The sequence below is a fragment of the Perissodus microlepis genome, chromosome 17 (genome assembly GCF_051167445.1).
Source record: "Perissodus microlepis isolate ML-2025 ecotype Zambia chromosome 17, ASM5116744v1, whole genome shotgun sequence".
In the NCBI taxonomy this organism is placed as follows: Eukaryota; Metazoa; Chordata; class Actinopteri; order Cichliformes; family Cichlidae; genus Perissodus; species Perissodus microlepis.
This window is the reverse complement of record NC_140477.1, coordinates 820,306-835,624: the sequence shown is the minus strand read 5'-3', so window position 1 is coordinate 835,624 and position 15,319 is coordinate 820,306. Positions and strand designations below refer to the sequence as shown.

Genomic DNA, 15,319 nt, shown 5'->3' with positions numbered 1-15,319 from the left:
TAACTTGATTAATTGAAATGAATAAACCAATTAAAGAAAAACAGGAAAATGTAAAATTATTATTTTTTAAACACATGTACTCAATAAATCAGTAGACTAACATATAATATCCATCCATACATTCTCTTATCCTTTTCATGTTCATGGGGGGGTGGAGCCAAGAGGCGGGGTCCACCCTGGACAGGTCGTCAGTCTGTCGCAGGGCTCACACACAGACAACCATTCACACTCACATTCACACCTACGGCCAATTTAGAATCAGCACTTCACCAGACCTCACTAACAGTCTTTGGACGGTGGGGGGAACCCACACAAACATGTCTCATGCTGATACCAACATTGTTGATATTCATCAACAATGTTGGTATTTGTAAAAAAATATTATATATATTAATCGTGTAAATTTCCTGCACCTGTAATAGACGTCCAGATGAGTCATGACGTCCAAAAAAAATGACCCAAAGTTCAAATGTCGAGCGTCATGTTGACATCCAAGTTGGGTGATGATTGGATGTCCAATTGTGGACCTAGTTTGGTCGTCGTGTGGATGTCCAGCATAAGTCACTGGCAGACGGACCCAATATAGACATGATGTGAAACTCTTGGATGGGAAGTGAAACATCTTCAAAAAACATCCATTTGCCTCCTTTCAAGACTAAATCAAGAGTACATATGACTTAAGGTTAAGCAACAAATTGTATTGTGCAATTTATTTTGGTTCATCAGGGGGAAAAATATCACACTGATTCTGTAAAAGTCTCAAAATTAACAAAAAACTGCATGTATCAGATATGATATACTGCGCGTTAATGCAATCACTTTGCACGTCTTTTCTCAGTAAGGTGAATTACATATTACCAAAGCAGTATGAAACTAGTTTACTGGTTATAATGATCCCACCCATTTTGCACGCTAAACGTCTCTCACGGGATACAAACATACCGGACACGATAAGAAAATGTTGTTTTCCTTTCACAGTGGAGGTGGAAGTGCTTCCTGTTGTGAGCTACATTAAACCTTATGCATGCCCTGATCACTTATTTCCACACCTGCATCTTCCATCAGGGGTTAAACTGAATGAACAGACAATGTAAAATGTGCACACAGATTAAACAGCTCCAGAATTTGTTGTTTTGAGCTCCATTGTTTACTACCATGCAGCTGCATTTTAAGTTGCTTTAAAATGTGACAGAAAATCGAGCAGATAGGATGCGTTTGTGTGTGGCTTTGCACATCTTGAATACAAGCATCACTGAGCCAGGACCTCAGTGTAATGGAAAAACTGTGTTGAGCTTTAAAGCTGTGTGGCATCAGGTTTGTCAAGTTGGCTTCTCAGCACTGTCGCTTATCTCCCCAGTGCACATGGGGAGCAGGAAAGCTCTGCAGTCTGGGAAACCAAGGTCATCTCCCTCGTCTCTCTCCCTCTGTGGCGAACAGAAACAGTACTGCTCAGATGCAGCATGCACTGCCAAAGACAAACTGCTAGATGCTGAAAAAAGCAAATAAACAGGTTTATTACATTTGTCAGAACTTCACATTCAATTTCAATGGTTTCCCTGCACAGTAGGAAAAACAGATGGAATTTCTATCCATTCTGGAAAAGACTAAAAAAAACTAAACATTTTCATACAATAAAATCTAAACTGAAACAAGACAATCCACTCTGGAAACTCAGTGAAACTAAATTTAAAAACAGAAAGTCAAAATGAAATGAAAATAAAAACTAATTAGAAAATACAAAACTATAATAACTCTGATTAGGATGTCGTTTGGACTGGAGGTCTGCCCAGCGCTACCAGAGCAGAACAGAATAGCAGACATACAGGACACCTGCAAGTACCTGAACAGCCCACAGACCAACAGGAACCGTGACAAAGGTCGTCCACGGCCAAATACCACCAGAGACAGGTGCTGAAAAACCAGCTAAATGTAAGGAATAATATCCAAGGCATCGATGCGTACGCCCTACTGGTCATCAGATACTCAGTTGGAATAATAAACTGGCCTCTAGACGAGATAGATGCCACTGATGTCGAGACACGTCAAGTCACGACGCAAAAACTCCTCACAGTGCACGGAGGCCTCTGTCTGAAGTCCTCTGTGAGCAACAGAAAGGGGAGGAGGACCAGCGAGTGTCACGGCCAAAAAATAGGATGAAATACGGAACATCAGGAAAATGGGTCCCTGAGCTGCTCCAAGAATGCCTCAGGCACCTGGAGACAGATGGTGATAGACTCGGTAGAATTACAGTTGTTAAAGGTAGAAGTAGAAGCGTAATTAATCCCTTTCACTGACGATGCAGTTCTGTCGACTTCATCGGGTGGCGGCCTCCAGCTTCCAAATGGCCAAAGCAAAGCCTTATCGTCCTCCTAAAGACCTAGAAAAACGTATTCATGCCTTCAACCCTTCTAGACTGGACTACTGCAATTCTTTCTGTTTGGGTCTTCAGCACTCGTCTCTCCATCACTTGCACTTAGTCCAAAATGCTGCTGCACAGGTGTTAGAAGGTATGAATGCATCACTCCAGTTTTATTATTATCCATTATCGTATTGAAGTTAAGATTCTTTTACTTACTCTCAAAGTTTTAATTGGTATGGCGCCCAGTTACTCAAGCAAACTCCTCAACATATATAACCCTAAAAGAGCGCTGAGATCATCCAGCCAGATGCTCTTAGTACAGCCGAGGTCTCGATTGAGTGAAGTGATAACTGAGCTGTCGACTGACCTTTCGATCCACATCCCTACCGTCCAATGTTCCCTCTAAGCTGCGCGCAATTGCGCACTGCTGGCGTCTCTGCGCACAAAAAATCTACCTGAACTGAAATTAAAATTAAAACTTTAACAATTCTGTTTTGCAGTGTTAGTCAGTAAGTGACTGGCTGCTCCCGTATGGGATTAGTGAAGCCACGTTAATGACAACGTGTACAACCATTGGAGATGTGAGCAGGACAGACGGAACAACTGACGGACAAAGTGTGGACTTTATACCAGTTTGTAAATTGTGTTGATCGGCCACGTAAAACCAGAGTTATGATAAAAATATCTGCAATGTTTGGTTTTCTTCCTGAATACTGTCGTTGTTTATATTTACTGCAGGAAGAAACGGTAAAAACTGCGTTTTATAAGGAAAACGCTCGAAAGCCTGTGAGCAAAAAAACCCCCCAAAAATCCCCCCCCCCCCCAGCCTTTCCTATTGGTGGAAAAATGTACCATGTGGACCAATCAAAAAATGGTATGGCAACATGGTATTTGGTTTTGTTCAGGGAGGGGGAAGTTTTAGGAGTGACGGCGTGTTTGAGATGTGAGAGATTTGCGACGTTTAGCGCAAATCTTGTGTAGTTAGTGTGTAGTTAGTGTGTAGTTAGTGTGTAGTGTAGTTTAGTTGTGTATCAGAACAATGAGGCGACTGCTGAGTGTTACAGGTGTTACAGCAGTGATACATCTGCTGCTGTCAGGCCTGCAGGTATCAGGCTGTTGTTCTCCTTCATCTCATAGTGGACAGAAATTATTTTTGGAGTGGCACAAATACTTTGTGTGGCAGCAGATTTGATGCAGAACAGCTGATTGTTCTGTAAATAGTTTGAAATGTTTATTTAAAAAACGGCTTGGCTGCATTTTTAGGTAAACAGCTGCAAAAAACTTTGTTGTTTGCATAACTCAGTTACTTTTTTGAAGAAGTAACTATATAATTAATTGCCCAACATTGGTCATTATTTACTGTATTTGCAGACAGAGTTACAGACTCTCTCCCAGAGAAGACTCATAATACAAGTCAGAGCTTTATATATATATATATATATGTAAAAAAGAAAGTTGTGTTTTCAAAATTGGAGTTCAAGTTATTTTTCCTTCCAATATGTTAACATACTGCAGGTCATGAACAAGACTTTTTTGTTTATTTTCATTGTAAGTGGGCTAAAGCAGTTAATTAAAAGTAGTCTAACATAAATGCTGTAATTTGATTATTTTAATAAACATGTAACTTGGATGGATTCGATGCTGGCGTGACCACAGTGCACACGTCTGCTGTTGCTCACTGTGGTACCGCTCAGGGAGTTTGTGCGTTCGCTCAGACACATGAAACATTAGAGGGAACATTGCTAACGTCATCTTTCACATCAACTTTGGAACGAGGTCGTGGATCCAAGCAGTGAAATGATGGCTTCTCCCTTAGAGATACAGCAGGTTCAGTGTGGATGGCGAGGTGCCCATAACACCTCACCCAGAGCCTTCTGTTATGGCCTTATGCATCTCTATAAACCTTAACCATGACCAAATGTTGTCGAACTCTCGAGTGACACGTTATGAATACAGAGTTGAATCTTTAAAAACTCCACTCTGTCTAGGTAGAGCGCTAATTTCATTAACAAATCAATATTTCGGTTGTTCCCAGAAACAGGTGCATTAAAATGCATCCATTTTTTAAGTTGAACCACGTTCACAGAGTGACAGAAGCACTGGATATAAAAACACTCTCACACTTGGCTGCTAGTGAAACGTTCAGCTCGACTCAAATGTGTTTCAAAGGGCATAGAAACACACGCCTGTGTTCAACTTTTGGTCCGTTATGTGTTTTATTGAAACTGAAACTGACCTAACAGTTCAGCCCACACAGAAGCAGCATGTTGAAACTTTGCTTTGGTGTCCATATCATGTCCAGACAATCAGCATTTTTGTTGCCTTCTGTGTCCAGCTGGACTTCTTAGACATGGTCAACCATCACTTTGACAAAGGTCCATTCAAAAAGAAAGACTCATCATTAGCACCTCTGGTGTGTAGCGATGTACACCAGGCGATTAAGCCTGATTGCTGTGATCTTCACCCAAGCACCAGAGTATTCAGTGCCACTTTTTCATAAGCAGAATTTCTAAATGGTTTGAAGCTGTAAATAATATCTTTAGTTTTGCTCAATGCACCATTACAGTGAACTGAGGTCTTTGTTTTAGTTTTCATGTGTAGTAGGATGACTTAATCTACTAAAATTAGGAATCTGTGTGTATGTTAACTTCTTAAACAAGCTCTGACGACCACACGCGACTTCCAAATGAGTAACGCTCTCTTCCACGCTCAACATCTAGAGCTTTACTATCAAACTGTCTTTGAGCTCTACCTTTAAGTGCTCTCTGCCTCCCCCTCACTTTCCCTCCTGCCTTTGACTCATTCAAATGGCTTTCTGGCTCCAGTCTGGAGAGTCGCTCACTTAGCAACTTGGCAATGGACCTGAAAAGATTAAGAAAATCTTGTGTCAAAAATAGCTGAGTCAGACAAGTCTGGTTTTATCAGCAGTGCCAGAAGTGTGTCCTGTCAAAGGGACACACAGCAGCCAATAAGACAGTTCTGCCGTAATAATGCTGTGCAGCCATTGTCTGTCAGCGCCTCTGTGCAATCTGCTGCATTTGGCCTCGCTTAGTTTCATGGCCTTTTACACACAGACTCGTGTTGTACATTGGAAGACAAAAATGCCATCCTGCTTGGCAGAAGAGAGAAATGACATCCAGGCACCAAACTGGATCATTTCCCTTTTTTCCAGCAGGTTTCTTTCTCTGCTTTCAACCATCAGTAATTTAAAATATGAATTCATTTAGCAAAGATGCTCATTTTACTCACTTTATCCTTTGATCGTAGTTGACACTGATGTGCAGGCCTCATCACCCTGGTCACGTGACACAGGTTTTGCTACCCATTAAAGCTGGCAAAAGAGCTTAGAAATGCTGGATGAGAGGATGCTGTTACTCCTCCATCTTCAGCTGCAGCTGATAGTCCTTGTTTTGTTCTGCGGCCTCAGTTATCTTAATTACATACTTGTTATTAACCTCTGTCTCTCTTCCACAGCATGTCTTTATCCTGTCCTCCTTTTTTCACCCCAACCAATCACAGCAGATGGCCCCGCCCCTCCCTGAGCCTGGTTCTGCTGGAGGTTTCTTCCTGTTAAAAGGGAGTTTTTCCTTCCCACTGTCGCCAAAGTGCTTCTCATAGGGGGTCATATGACTGTTGGGCTCTCTCTGTATGTATTATTGCAGGGTCTACCTTACAATATAAAGCACCTTGAGGCGACTGTTGTTGTGGTTTGGTGCTGTAGAAATAGAATAGAATAGAATCTAGTTCCAGATCAGGTTGCCCTGTTGCTACCCCCAGAGGGGTACTGTGTGTCTTCCTGTCTCTCTGTTTTGGTTTGTAGCTGGTCATTTGCAGCAGACCTTCACCAGCTATAAACATTTTTATAATAAGTCTGCACCAAGAGGTTTCAGCTTCTCTCCATGCTTTTAAGAGTGATATATCTGTTTGGCTCCACCCCACTCGCCGTGTAACCACGTGGGTCCTCGTCACTTGGCGAGTAACTTTGAGCTGGATAAAGGAAGCAGTACAAGCCCCTTTACCTCCTGATGAAAACTGCCTGAGTCGAGCTCCTCTGCTGTACAGGTGCTGCTGACGTTGCTGTGCCCGAGGCAGAATCTCTCGTGATAACATCCCGAACACGTGTAGCTTTCCTCTCAGGTCCAGAACGTACTGGATTTCACTCTTTACAACAGATCCATGCTTTTGGAATATATGCAGGGTGTGGTCTTTGAAATGTTACTGACATGTTGGCAATAATCTTCACAGTATTTTGTTGCCCCTTTTCTAACTTTTCCCGATGATGTTGCTAGTGTGTAAGTTCAATGAAGCACATGTCTATTTAAAATAATACATTAAAAAACAAAGTGTTCATTTGCAACATGCAATAAAACAAGGCCATGAACTATTCACGTGTTGTTTCTGTCATGACTAATATATTCTGATTTCTCGTCACTCAAACAGAATAAATAAGCTGCAGTATTTATTCTGATGATAACCTTAACACTCAATTTCTCACTTATTGTCTTTCCTCAGACTTGCGGCGAATGACAGCTGGTTTCATGGGCATGGCTGTGGCCATCATCCTGTTCGGCTGGGTCATTGGTTTGCTGGGCTGCTGCTGGGACCGAGGCCTCATGCAATATGTGGCCGGCCTCCTCTTCCTAATGGGAGGTGAGTCTCAGAAACACACACACACACACACACACACACACACACACACACACACACAAATTGCATCGGGTAATGCCTGACGGGGGCAGCAAAGACACCTGGACCTCTAACTCAAGGACCCATGCAATTTTCTCCGCCTTTATGTTTGTTGAAATATTTTTATCATCATTCAAATGATTCAAAGTCTATATTTTCTTACACATAATGAACCATGGCTACAAACCCTGGTGTTTTTCCCTCACTCCCACTTTGCTCTCCAGTGGGTTTGATGCATTTTAGAACTGCAGCCTTCTCCACTGACTTGCTGCTGACACTAACTTGGCCCTGTTGCTCTTAAACACCTTTGGTGGGTTCTTATAATCTATGCACAACAGTCTCTCCAAGCACTCAGAGGAGGAGACAATCCAGGGAAGGTCTGTACACAAGGGGAAGGACGGTGACATTAGTTGCAAGGAAAACACACCAGACTAAAGAACCGGGGCTTTATTAACAGCGTCGCTCAATGATCCAGCAAAGACTGAACCTCAGCCACCATCTTAAGTAGTGTCGCTTGATGAAATCATTGGGAAAAGGTAACTGATTCATCAACATCGACACAGACACACAAGCACAGAGAGAGAACAGGGAGACACAAAGAGAAAGCAAAGCCTTCGACCAGATTCAGAAAGGTTGATTCTGCTCATCTGGACATTTTCAGTGGGAGAAACGTTTCATCAGCTGACTGCAGGTTTCAACCTTATAAACAGGACATTTGCACAATGACTGAAACCAGCACCACTGAATGAACAGTGGCTGGGAGGTCGGCTCATTGATCAACAACAATGTGCATAGTATATGGTCTTGTACATGTGTTCAGAGGTTCTGACGGAGGATCTGTGAAGATGGGGAAATAACTATTCGATCGCATCTGTAATTTTACTCAGTTTCTGATCTTTTCATTTAACTGTGTGAGAGAATTTCAAATACAAATCCAGAAAGAAAACATGACATAAAAGAACTATTTGAAAAACTGAAGCGATGAAAAGTGAAGGATGGAAAATGTTCATAACCAAGTGCTTCAACAGTTTAATAATCCGTGGCCTTATCTGAAATCTTATGTCATTGTTGTGTTTGCATCATCCAGGGCTGCACTAGGCTGTGACTAACACATGCAGGCACTGATTTAGGGAGTGTGTGATGTGCTTTAACTTTGGGTTTGAAACATTGCTCAGTCATGCTCATTTTATTGTGGGAAGTCAAAATCATAATTGTATTTGAGATTAATATTAAGGTAATTTTGCTGCTCTACCACAGCCCACTGTGACATTTTCACTGTGAATTCTCACAAATACTTCATGGATACTTAATAATAATAACACTTAATGCATTAGGTGAAGCATTTCCAATGAACACAATACAGGGAAAAAGTTACAGTGTGTTTTGGATCTATTCAAAGATAATCGGCATTAAAAGTATTAAAGCAACTGCAATTGTATTTTCAATTTTGCATGATGTGACCTGTTCAGTTCCTGCTGCCGGTGCTCACCACAGATATCACATCTTTCAACATCTTGTTGTTTTTGCAGGAACCTTCTGTATCATCTCCCTCTGTACCTGCGTCGCTGGCATCAACTTTGAGCTTTCCCGTTACCCGCGGTACCTGTACAGCTTGCCCGATGATATCGGCCACGGCTACGGCTGGTCCATGTTCTGCGCCTGGGGAGGCCTCGGCCTCACACTTATCTCTGGCTTCTTCTGCACTCTCGCGCCCTCTGTTCAACCAATACCGAGGTCTACCTGTCCCAAATCTCGACAGGAGAACGGCACCGTGTGCTAAAGCTGGCTGTGCCAGGCCAGCTGAACCCACAGACAGACAAAAAAAACAAGCTATTCCATGTTTTCATGTGTCAGCTCATATCCACTCTATCCTGGTTACAGATTTTGTGTGTGTGTGTGTGTGTGTGTGTGTTTAAAATGGGTGTCTTGATGATATCTTGAAAATACAAGAAAAAAACCTGAAGAACTGAAGAAATATCAAAAATTAAAAGTTGTGTTTATTTTTATTTTGTGGAGTAGATGCAGAAATGGATCGTGACCAGGAAATACGTGAAAGAAATGATATGGAGACCACGAAAGACTAAATTGTAACGAGTGAGTGCTTGTGGAAAAATAGTGACTCCCAGAACAAGAACGTCCAGCCTGAGGACTGTTTCTGTTTACTGGTCTGCTGTGATTGTGGAGACGCTAATGGATTAACAGATTGTTCAGAAGATCAAGTAAAGATCTGGTGGAACCTTCTTATGATCTTTTAAAGCTTTTTGTGGAATATTTCACAAGCCAGTGGATCAAACATGAAACCATGTGACTAGCGGGAGTGGGATCACATGAATTCTCCAACTTCTGGGGTCCTTCCAGTTACTAGTAACAGGCAAGATCCAGAAGAGAAGATCCAGGACTTCCACTGATGTACATTATTGTACAGAATATTCAAGAGAAATGACAACCAGGCATTGTCGCGTTGGACCATTTTCATCTTTGTGTAGGTGCAGCACATTCCAGCGAATGATCCTAATCTAACGTTTCATACATGCATTCCTCTTTTACTGAAACTGTTTTGCTTTTTACTGAACCTTCATGTTGTGAATGAACTGTTGACTCGCTCAGTGCAAATGTGTTTAATTTTTTCATTCTAGTCATAAGGCTAAATGTGTGTGTGTGTGTGTGTGTGTGTGTGTGTGTGTGTGTGTGTGTGTGTGTGTGTGTGTGTTTACGTGCAGACATGTTGAGACAAGTTATTTTCAAGTCTTTACAAAAGAGTGATCAACTTGACAAAGCAGCGCCTCAGCCTGAGTATGTAGGGAAACAGAAGCTTTGATCAGCAGTGAGATGAAACGGGGAGCTGCAGCATCCCGTTTAACCAAACTGACATCTGCCTCGTCTTTTCTGGAGAGCCTCAGTTGACCCGGCAGATAAAGAAGTCGCTTTAAAAGGGAACAGCACGTTTAGCTCTGCTGAACATCTAGGGAATGTTTAAGTAATTACAGCTAATGAGAACACTTTTTGTCCCTGGGGATCAGCAGAGCCAGCAGGTTATCTGCAGGGCCTTCTCGAAACAGTATCTAGGCATAAGGTTTGAAAGGTCTCATCTTAGAAGAAGGAAGAAAGATCTCAGCCACGAACCATGAATCACAAATACATGGGCTTGAATTTACTCACATCATCAATTCACCAAGACTGAATCCAGCAGGCAGTTGTTGACAACATCCAGTTTGTGAAAGCGGAGACTCTAAATACCACAGTACCGTACCAGGGACAGACAATTCAATTCAATATAGTTCAAATCACAACAGTCACGTCAAAGTGCTTTATACTGTAAGGTAGACCCTACAATAATACATACAGAGAAAACCCAACAATCATACTCAACAAGCACTTTGGCGACAGTGGGAAGGAAAAACTCCCTTTTAACAGGAAGAAACCTCCAGCAGAACCAGGCTCAGGGAGGGGCGGGGCCATCTGCTGTGATTGGTTAGTTAAGGGAGGATTCAGTCAGTTGATCCAGCCCTCACTGTAAGTCTAAAGTAGAGCGGGTGTGTTATATTGGGGTGATACAGAACTATGACGTGTTGAAGATGAGACGGGACCACTGAGAGGCAGTCGACGATTTCATTTCCCACTGGATCTATCTACTGAAATGTTACAATGTATCCAGCCAAGACTTAAAGCAAACACTGTACTGGGATCTGTTCAGAATAATTTAGGTTAATTACAACTTGGATCATGTTTTTCTAGCTTTAGACATCAATTGGTCATTACTGATACTCATCTTTGGACTGTGTTGTTTTTGTTCTTGCTTATAGTTTTTGTCTATGTGTTGCTTAAGAAACATGATGGAGTACTCTGACACCAGGTTACTGTGACATGTGGATGCGGATTAGCAGCTACTGTCAGAAACTGCTTCGTTTGAATTAACATCATTATCGAACTGCCTTTTTCTTTCAGCACTGATGGTCAGCTGGTCAAACATGTCTTATAACACTTATACTCACATACAAGTAAACTGACATTTCCAAAGAAACATCTTTTTATCTCGAGACAAAATGCTCTTTATGAGAAAAAATGAAAAATGTGAGAAAATATGAAATACATTATTTTATGGACAAACACTGGGCCACAGTAAGTCACAGACTGCCACAATCATGAACTCAGATCTATCAACTCCAACACCTGTTCGCCTGGTCTGTGGTCACAGACATTTGTAAAAGAGTGGGTCATCCTAAAGATTTTGAGCACCATCCTCACAGAATTTGAGCTTTAATATTAAACCACCCTAAGTCAGTTTTTGTTTCTTCCATCTTAGACATTCGACAGTCAGCTATAAGTGGTTTATTGCAAAGTGGAACCTCTTAGGAACTAAAGTGACTCAACCATGAGATAGCAGATCATATAAAGTGGCAAAGCAGAGTAACTGAGTGCTGATGCTCGTAGTTAAGTCACCACCAGTCTGCTGATCTAACAACGTCCTGTGCAATCATCAGGACAAAAACTATGCATCAGATCTTCATGGTATTCGTGGCCCAATACTTTTGTGCACATAGTGCATCTCAGAGTTTCAAAGATCCACATCGTATGGGAGCCCAGATGGCAAAGGCAATCCATTACAGTCAGTAGAGGAGCACGGACATAAAGAGCAAAAACAGATGAGACTATCTGTGACAAAATCTAAAATGAAAATATTAGAATTGAGAAAGTCATTTACTTGTATGGGAATATTTCTCTAGAAGGCAGGAGCTCTGTTATTTAAAATGTTCTCTGTCTATTTTCATAGCAGTGACAGCAGATGTGTATCATCCTCAGAAAGAAGCTTGTTGTTTCTTTTTAGACTTTCTTTATTAATTTTATTTTATTATTTATTTTTTGTCCTGTAACAAATGAATTCAGCATCATGAATGGTTTTCAGGAGTGTAAATAAAACATGAGGATGTAGTGTCTGATATTCCCAAGTCCCAGTTTTATAAGATTATCATGTTTGGCACCCGTGCTGGCAGCGTTCCTTTAATCCTGCTCATGAGCTGGGACACATTTTGAGTTCCAAAGTTACCTGAAAGACGTTCTTTAGTGTTTCCGGAAATTTGGGACCTTCATATAAAAGTGACAACAATTCCAACAATAAGTACAATCCCACATATGTCATGTACAGTAAGTAAATATATTACTTAAAAACATACCCAGTAGAAAACATGGGTGTAGCTTATGTGTCAGAAAAATAAAGCTAATGTGGAAGTTCATGAAAACCTGCATTCATCTGCCACCAGATGGCAACAGCTGTGGTTGCAAACAGACTTGCAGTCCTACAGAAGTCTATGGGAAAGGCTTTCTGACATGACCCCTGTAAATACTTTCCTGCTGAGTTTATTGGCTCAGTCACTCATTTTGGGTCATATTGACTAAAAAGGTCTCTTTTGTAAATCTTGGTTATACCACAGCTCCAAATGGAGGATTATCTGTGACAGGAACTCACACATGCGGAGGGATCTCACGACCAGATTATAGGTGGCAGACAGTTGGTGTCATAAGCCACTCCCTCTCTATAGATGGCTTCTTTCACTCGTTGCTTTTCTTTCCCCCTCAGATTACAACGACCTGGATGTCCGAGAACCTTCACAGACACAAACAGAATTAACCTTTGATAGCAGAAAACCTTTGGTATGCTTGTTGCTTTATCATATCAAAGCTGCCTCACATAATACACTTATCAGGCAAATTATCAGCCTACAAAGGTGGGTCACAGCTGATTAGGCTAAAAGGGAATCATTTCAGACACAGCATAACAGATGAAACTGTGTGGCTGTAACTTCAACAATGTTCCAGATAAAAATATTTTGTCTCCACATTGAATTCACACGTAACGTGTCAGGCGCCGTCTGAGCTGTGCGTATGAGATGAATCTCGCCATCAAGCTGGATCAATGAGGCCTTAAAGTGCAATATCACTGAAGGCTGCTATAGCCAATGACTCTCGAGTGTCTTTGGCTCCAATGGACCAATGTTTTAACAAATACAAAGGAAAGTAAACTTCTGTCGTGAAATGAAGCCGTTATGAATTAGGATTACTCTGAACCCTAATCCTAACTGTAACTCTCATCATTGCTGGTTTAAAACAACCTTATGTAACTCAGATTTGAAACATCATAAACAAATATGTGTACAATGGTTCAAATAAGCTTCTTGCTCCAATAAACTGAGATGTTAATGATGAAGGTTCCAAACTCAAGCTTCTGACTGATCGTATCAAATCAATGGGTGATGTCACGATGGCTATTTTCACTTCCTCTATATGAATTATGACCGTCTGTTTTTTTGGTTTTCTCTGTGTGTGTATGAATGGGGGGTTTGACAATATATACAACATATGATATTATAAATCCACTGCTGTGTGGAGACAGTTTCAGTATATTGGGACAATCGTGCTCTGTCCATGTCGGTTTCCTCATGATGTCCGACACACGGCAAAAGCAAAAGACATGTTTAGGCAGACGTCATCATCACATATAGACTGTTTTATTAAATAATTCAGTGTCAGTCAACATTAAAAAGACAGTCGTCCAAAGAGGATGGGCCAACAAATGAAATGATGATCAAATACTGCAAATAAAGTAGTTTTTCTGTTGTCCAAAGGTTGATTCTGTTCATCTGGATGTTTTCAGTGGGAGAAACGTTTCGTCGCTCATCCAGGTGACGTCTTCAGTCTCAGCTGACTGCAGGTTTCCCCAATCTTAGATTTTTAAAATCCAAATTAATGTTCTATGCATTTTTAATGCAGCTAACACGAGCCACAGTTTTCAGTCACAGTATATTTTTTCAATTTTAAGAGAAAAACTAGGAAACATTTGTGACCTGGCCATAAACAATACTGTGCAAAGGGTTTGAGAATTGTTTTTATTTGCTCTTGCAGTAGCATCAGAGAGGAATCTGAGCACCCGCTGACACACTCGGTCTTCGGCAAAACAACATTTACTTATAAACAACTGCTTTAGCTGCAAGAAAATAGACAGTGAGGTCCTTATAGGTCGCTGATCTCATTATGATAAAACCAATATAAGAGTCCATGAAAAGAAAGAGACGCTGATAAAAGTTCTTGAAGCCACTGAACAGCTTAACGTCCAGGTAACATGACTGTGAGTGTACTTTTCTTCCACTGTGCTGTGACTAATGTTAACTGAGAAAGAATCGTCCCATTACTTTTAGTACATTAAACATTTGCACAGTAATCTATGTAATCCTGTTTCTGACCACTGACGTTTTTATTTCAAACTGGCATTTTTGTTGAGTGTCAAGTTTGATTTGTACGCTGCAGGTAAAGAAGCAGCTTCCTCTTTGGTCAAAGTGATATAAGCAACGTCTGCAGAGACACACGAGGGCACGGACTGACAATGTTAACTTTGACTACCTCCACCAATCAAAGGACACACCAGAATCAGCATCAACCGACCACCTTACAGTGTCTGAGCTAGTTAAGGAAGACAGAAGGGCTGGAGCATTATGAGATAATGTGTCTGCTGAGTAAATCTGAAAAAGTATTAAGTATTGCAATTAATGTCAAATCATAACAAAATAAAATTCATTAGTGTGTTTACTAATGCTCTTGGTTGTCATGAATGTTTGGGATGAGAATAAAATCAGGAGATTAAAGAGATCCACGCTAGTTTTAAAGTTCTGTAAATCCTTCAGCAAGTGAACAGAAAGATCTGTGACTGAACTTTATGCCACAAACAGAGAACTCCTAATGAATTTATTATTATCACTAAACACTGCAAATCAGCAAAGAAGACATTTTTCCTGAAAGTCTGACAATGTCACATATAAATAGACACAAGTGTTCCCAGCTTCTTTTGACTGCTCCCTTAATCACAGCGGGTCACCACAGCAGGCAGCTCCACATATATGATTGGCCAGTGTTGGATGCCCTCCAACACTGCGCCAAAAGGATGTGAGTCTCCTCACAGAAGCAAATCGGGATTCTTTCACTTGTTAGGCAAATGTGTAAGCGACTGCACACAGAAGCTGCAATAAGAAATGTTTCCATAATTTATAGGCTGCCCCTTCTTTAGCAAGACAAGAGGGCAAAAGGCGAAGGTTTTCAGGTCTGTCCTGTCAAATGTATTTGCAGGATGTGTTGCTCTGTTTTCAAAAACTGACATAAATGTAACCCAGTGAAGCTGGATTTAAGAAGTTTTTAAAACATGTTCATCTCCATCTTCTGTCAGTACAAAACGTGACATCATTGGTTTGGTTGATTGAGGTCAATAGACTTGTTAGTTTATGTGAGCTA

At 41.1% G+C, this 15,319-nt stretch overlaps 1 protein-coding gene across 1 annotated transcript in view; it reads left to right on the top strand.

The window, feature by feature from the left end:
* Positions 1-13,261, top strand: part of tmem178bb (transmembrane protein 178Bb) — a 78,707-nt gene extending 65,446 nt beyond the window's left edge. Inside the window, exons 4-5 of the mRNA XM_084910495.1 lie at positions 6,872-7,009; positions 8,575-13,261. Coding sequence (XP_084766621.1) covers positions 6,872-7,009; positions 8,575-8,825 — 389 coding nt within the window. The 3' untranslated portion in view covers positions 8,826-13,261. The remainder of the gene's footprint in view (positions 1-6,871; positions 7,010-8,574) is intronic.
* The last annotated feature ends 2,058 nt before the right edge of the window (positions 13,262-15,319 follow it).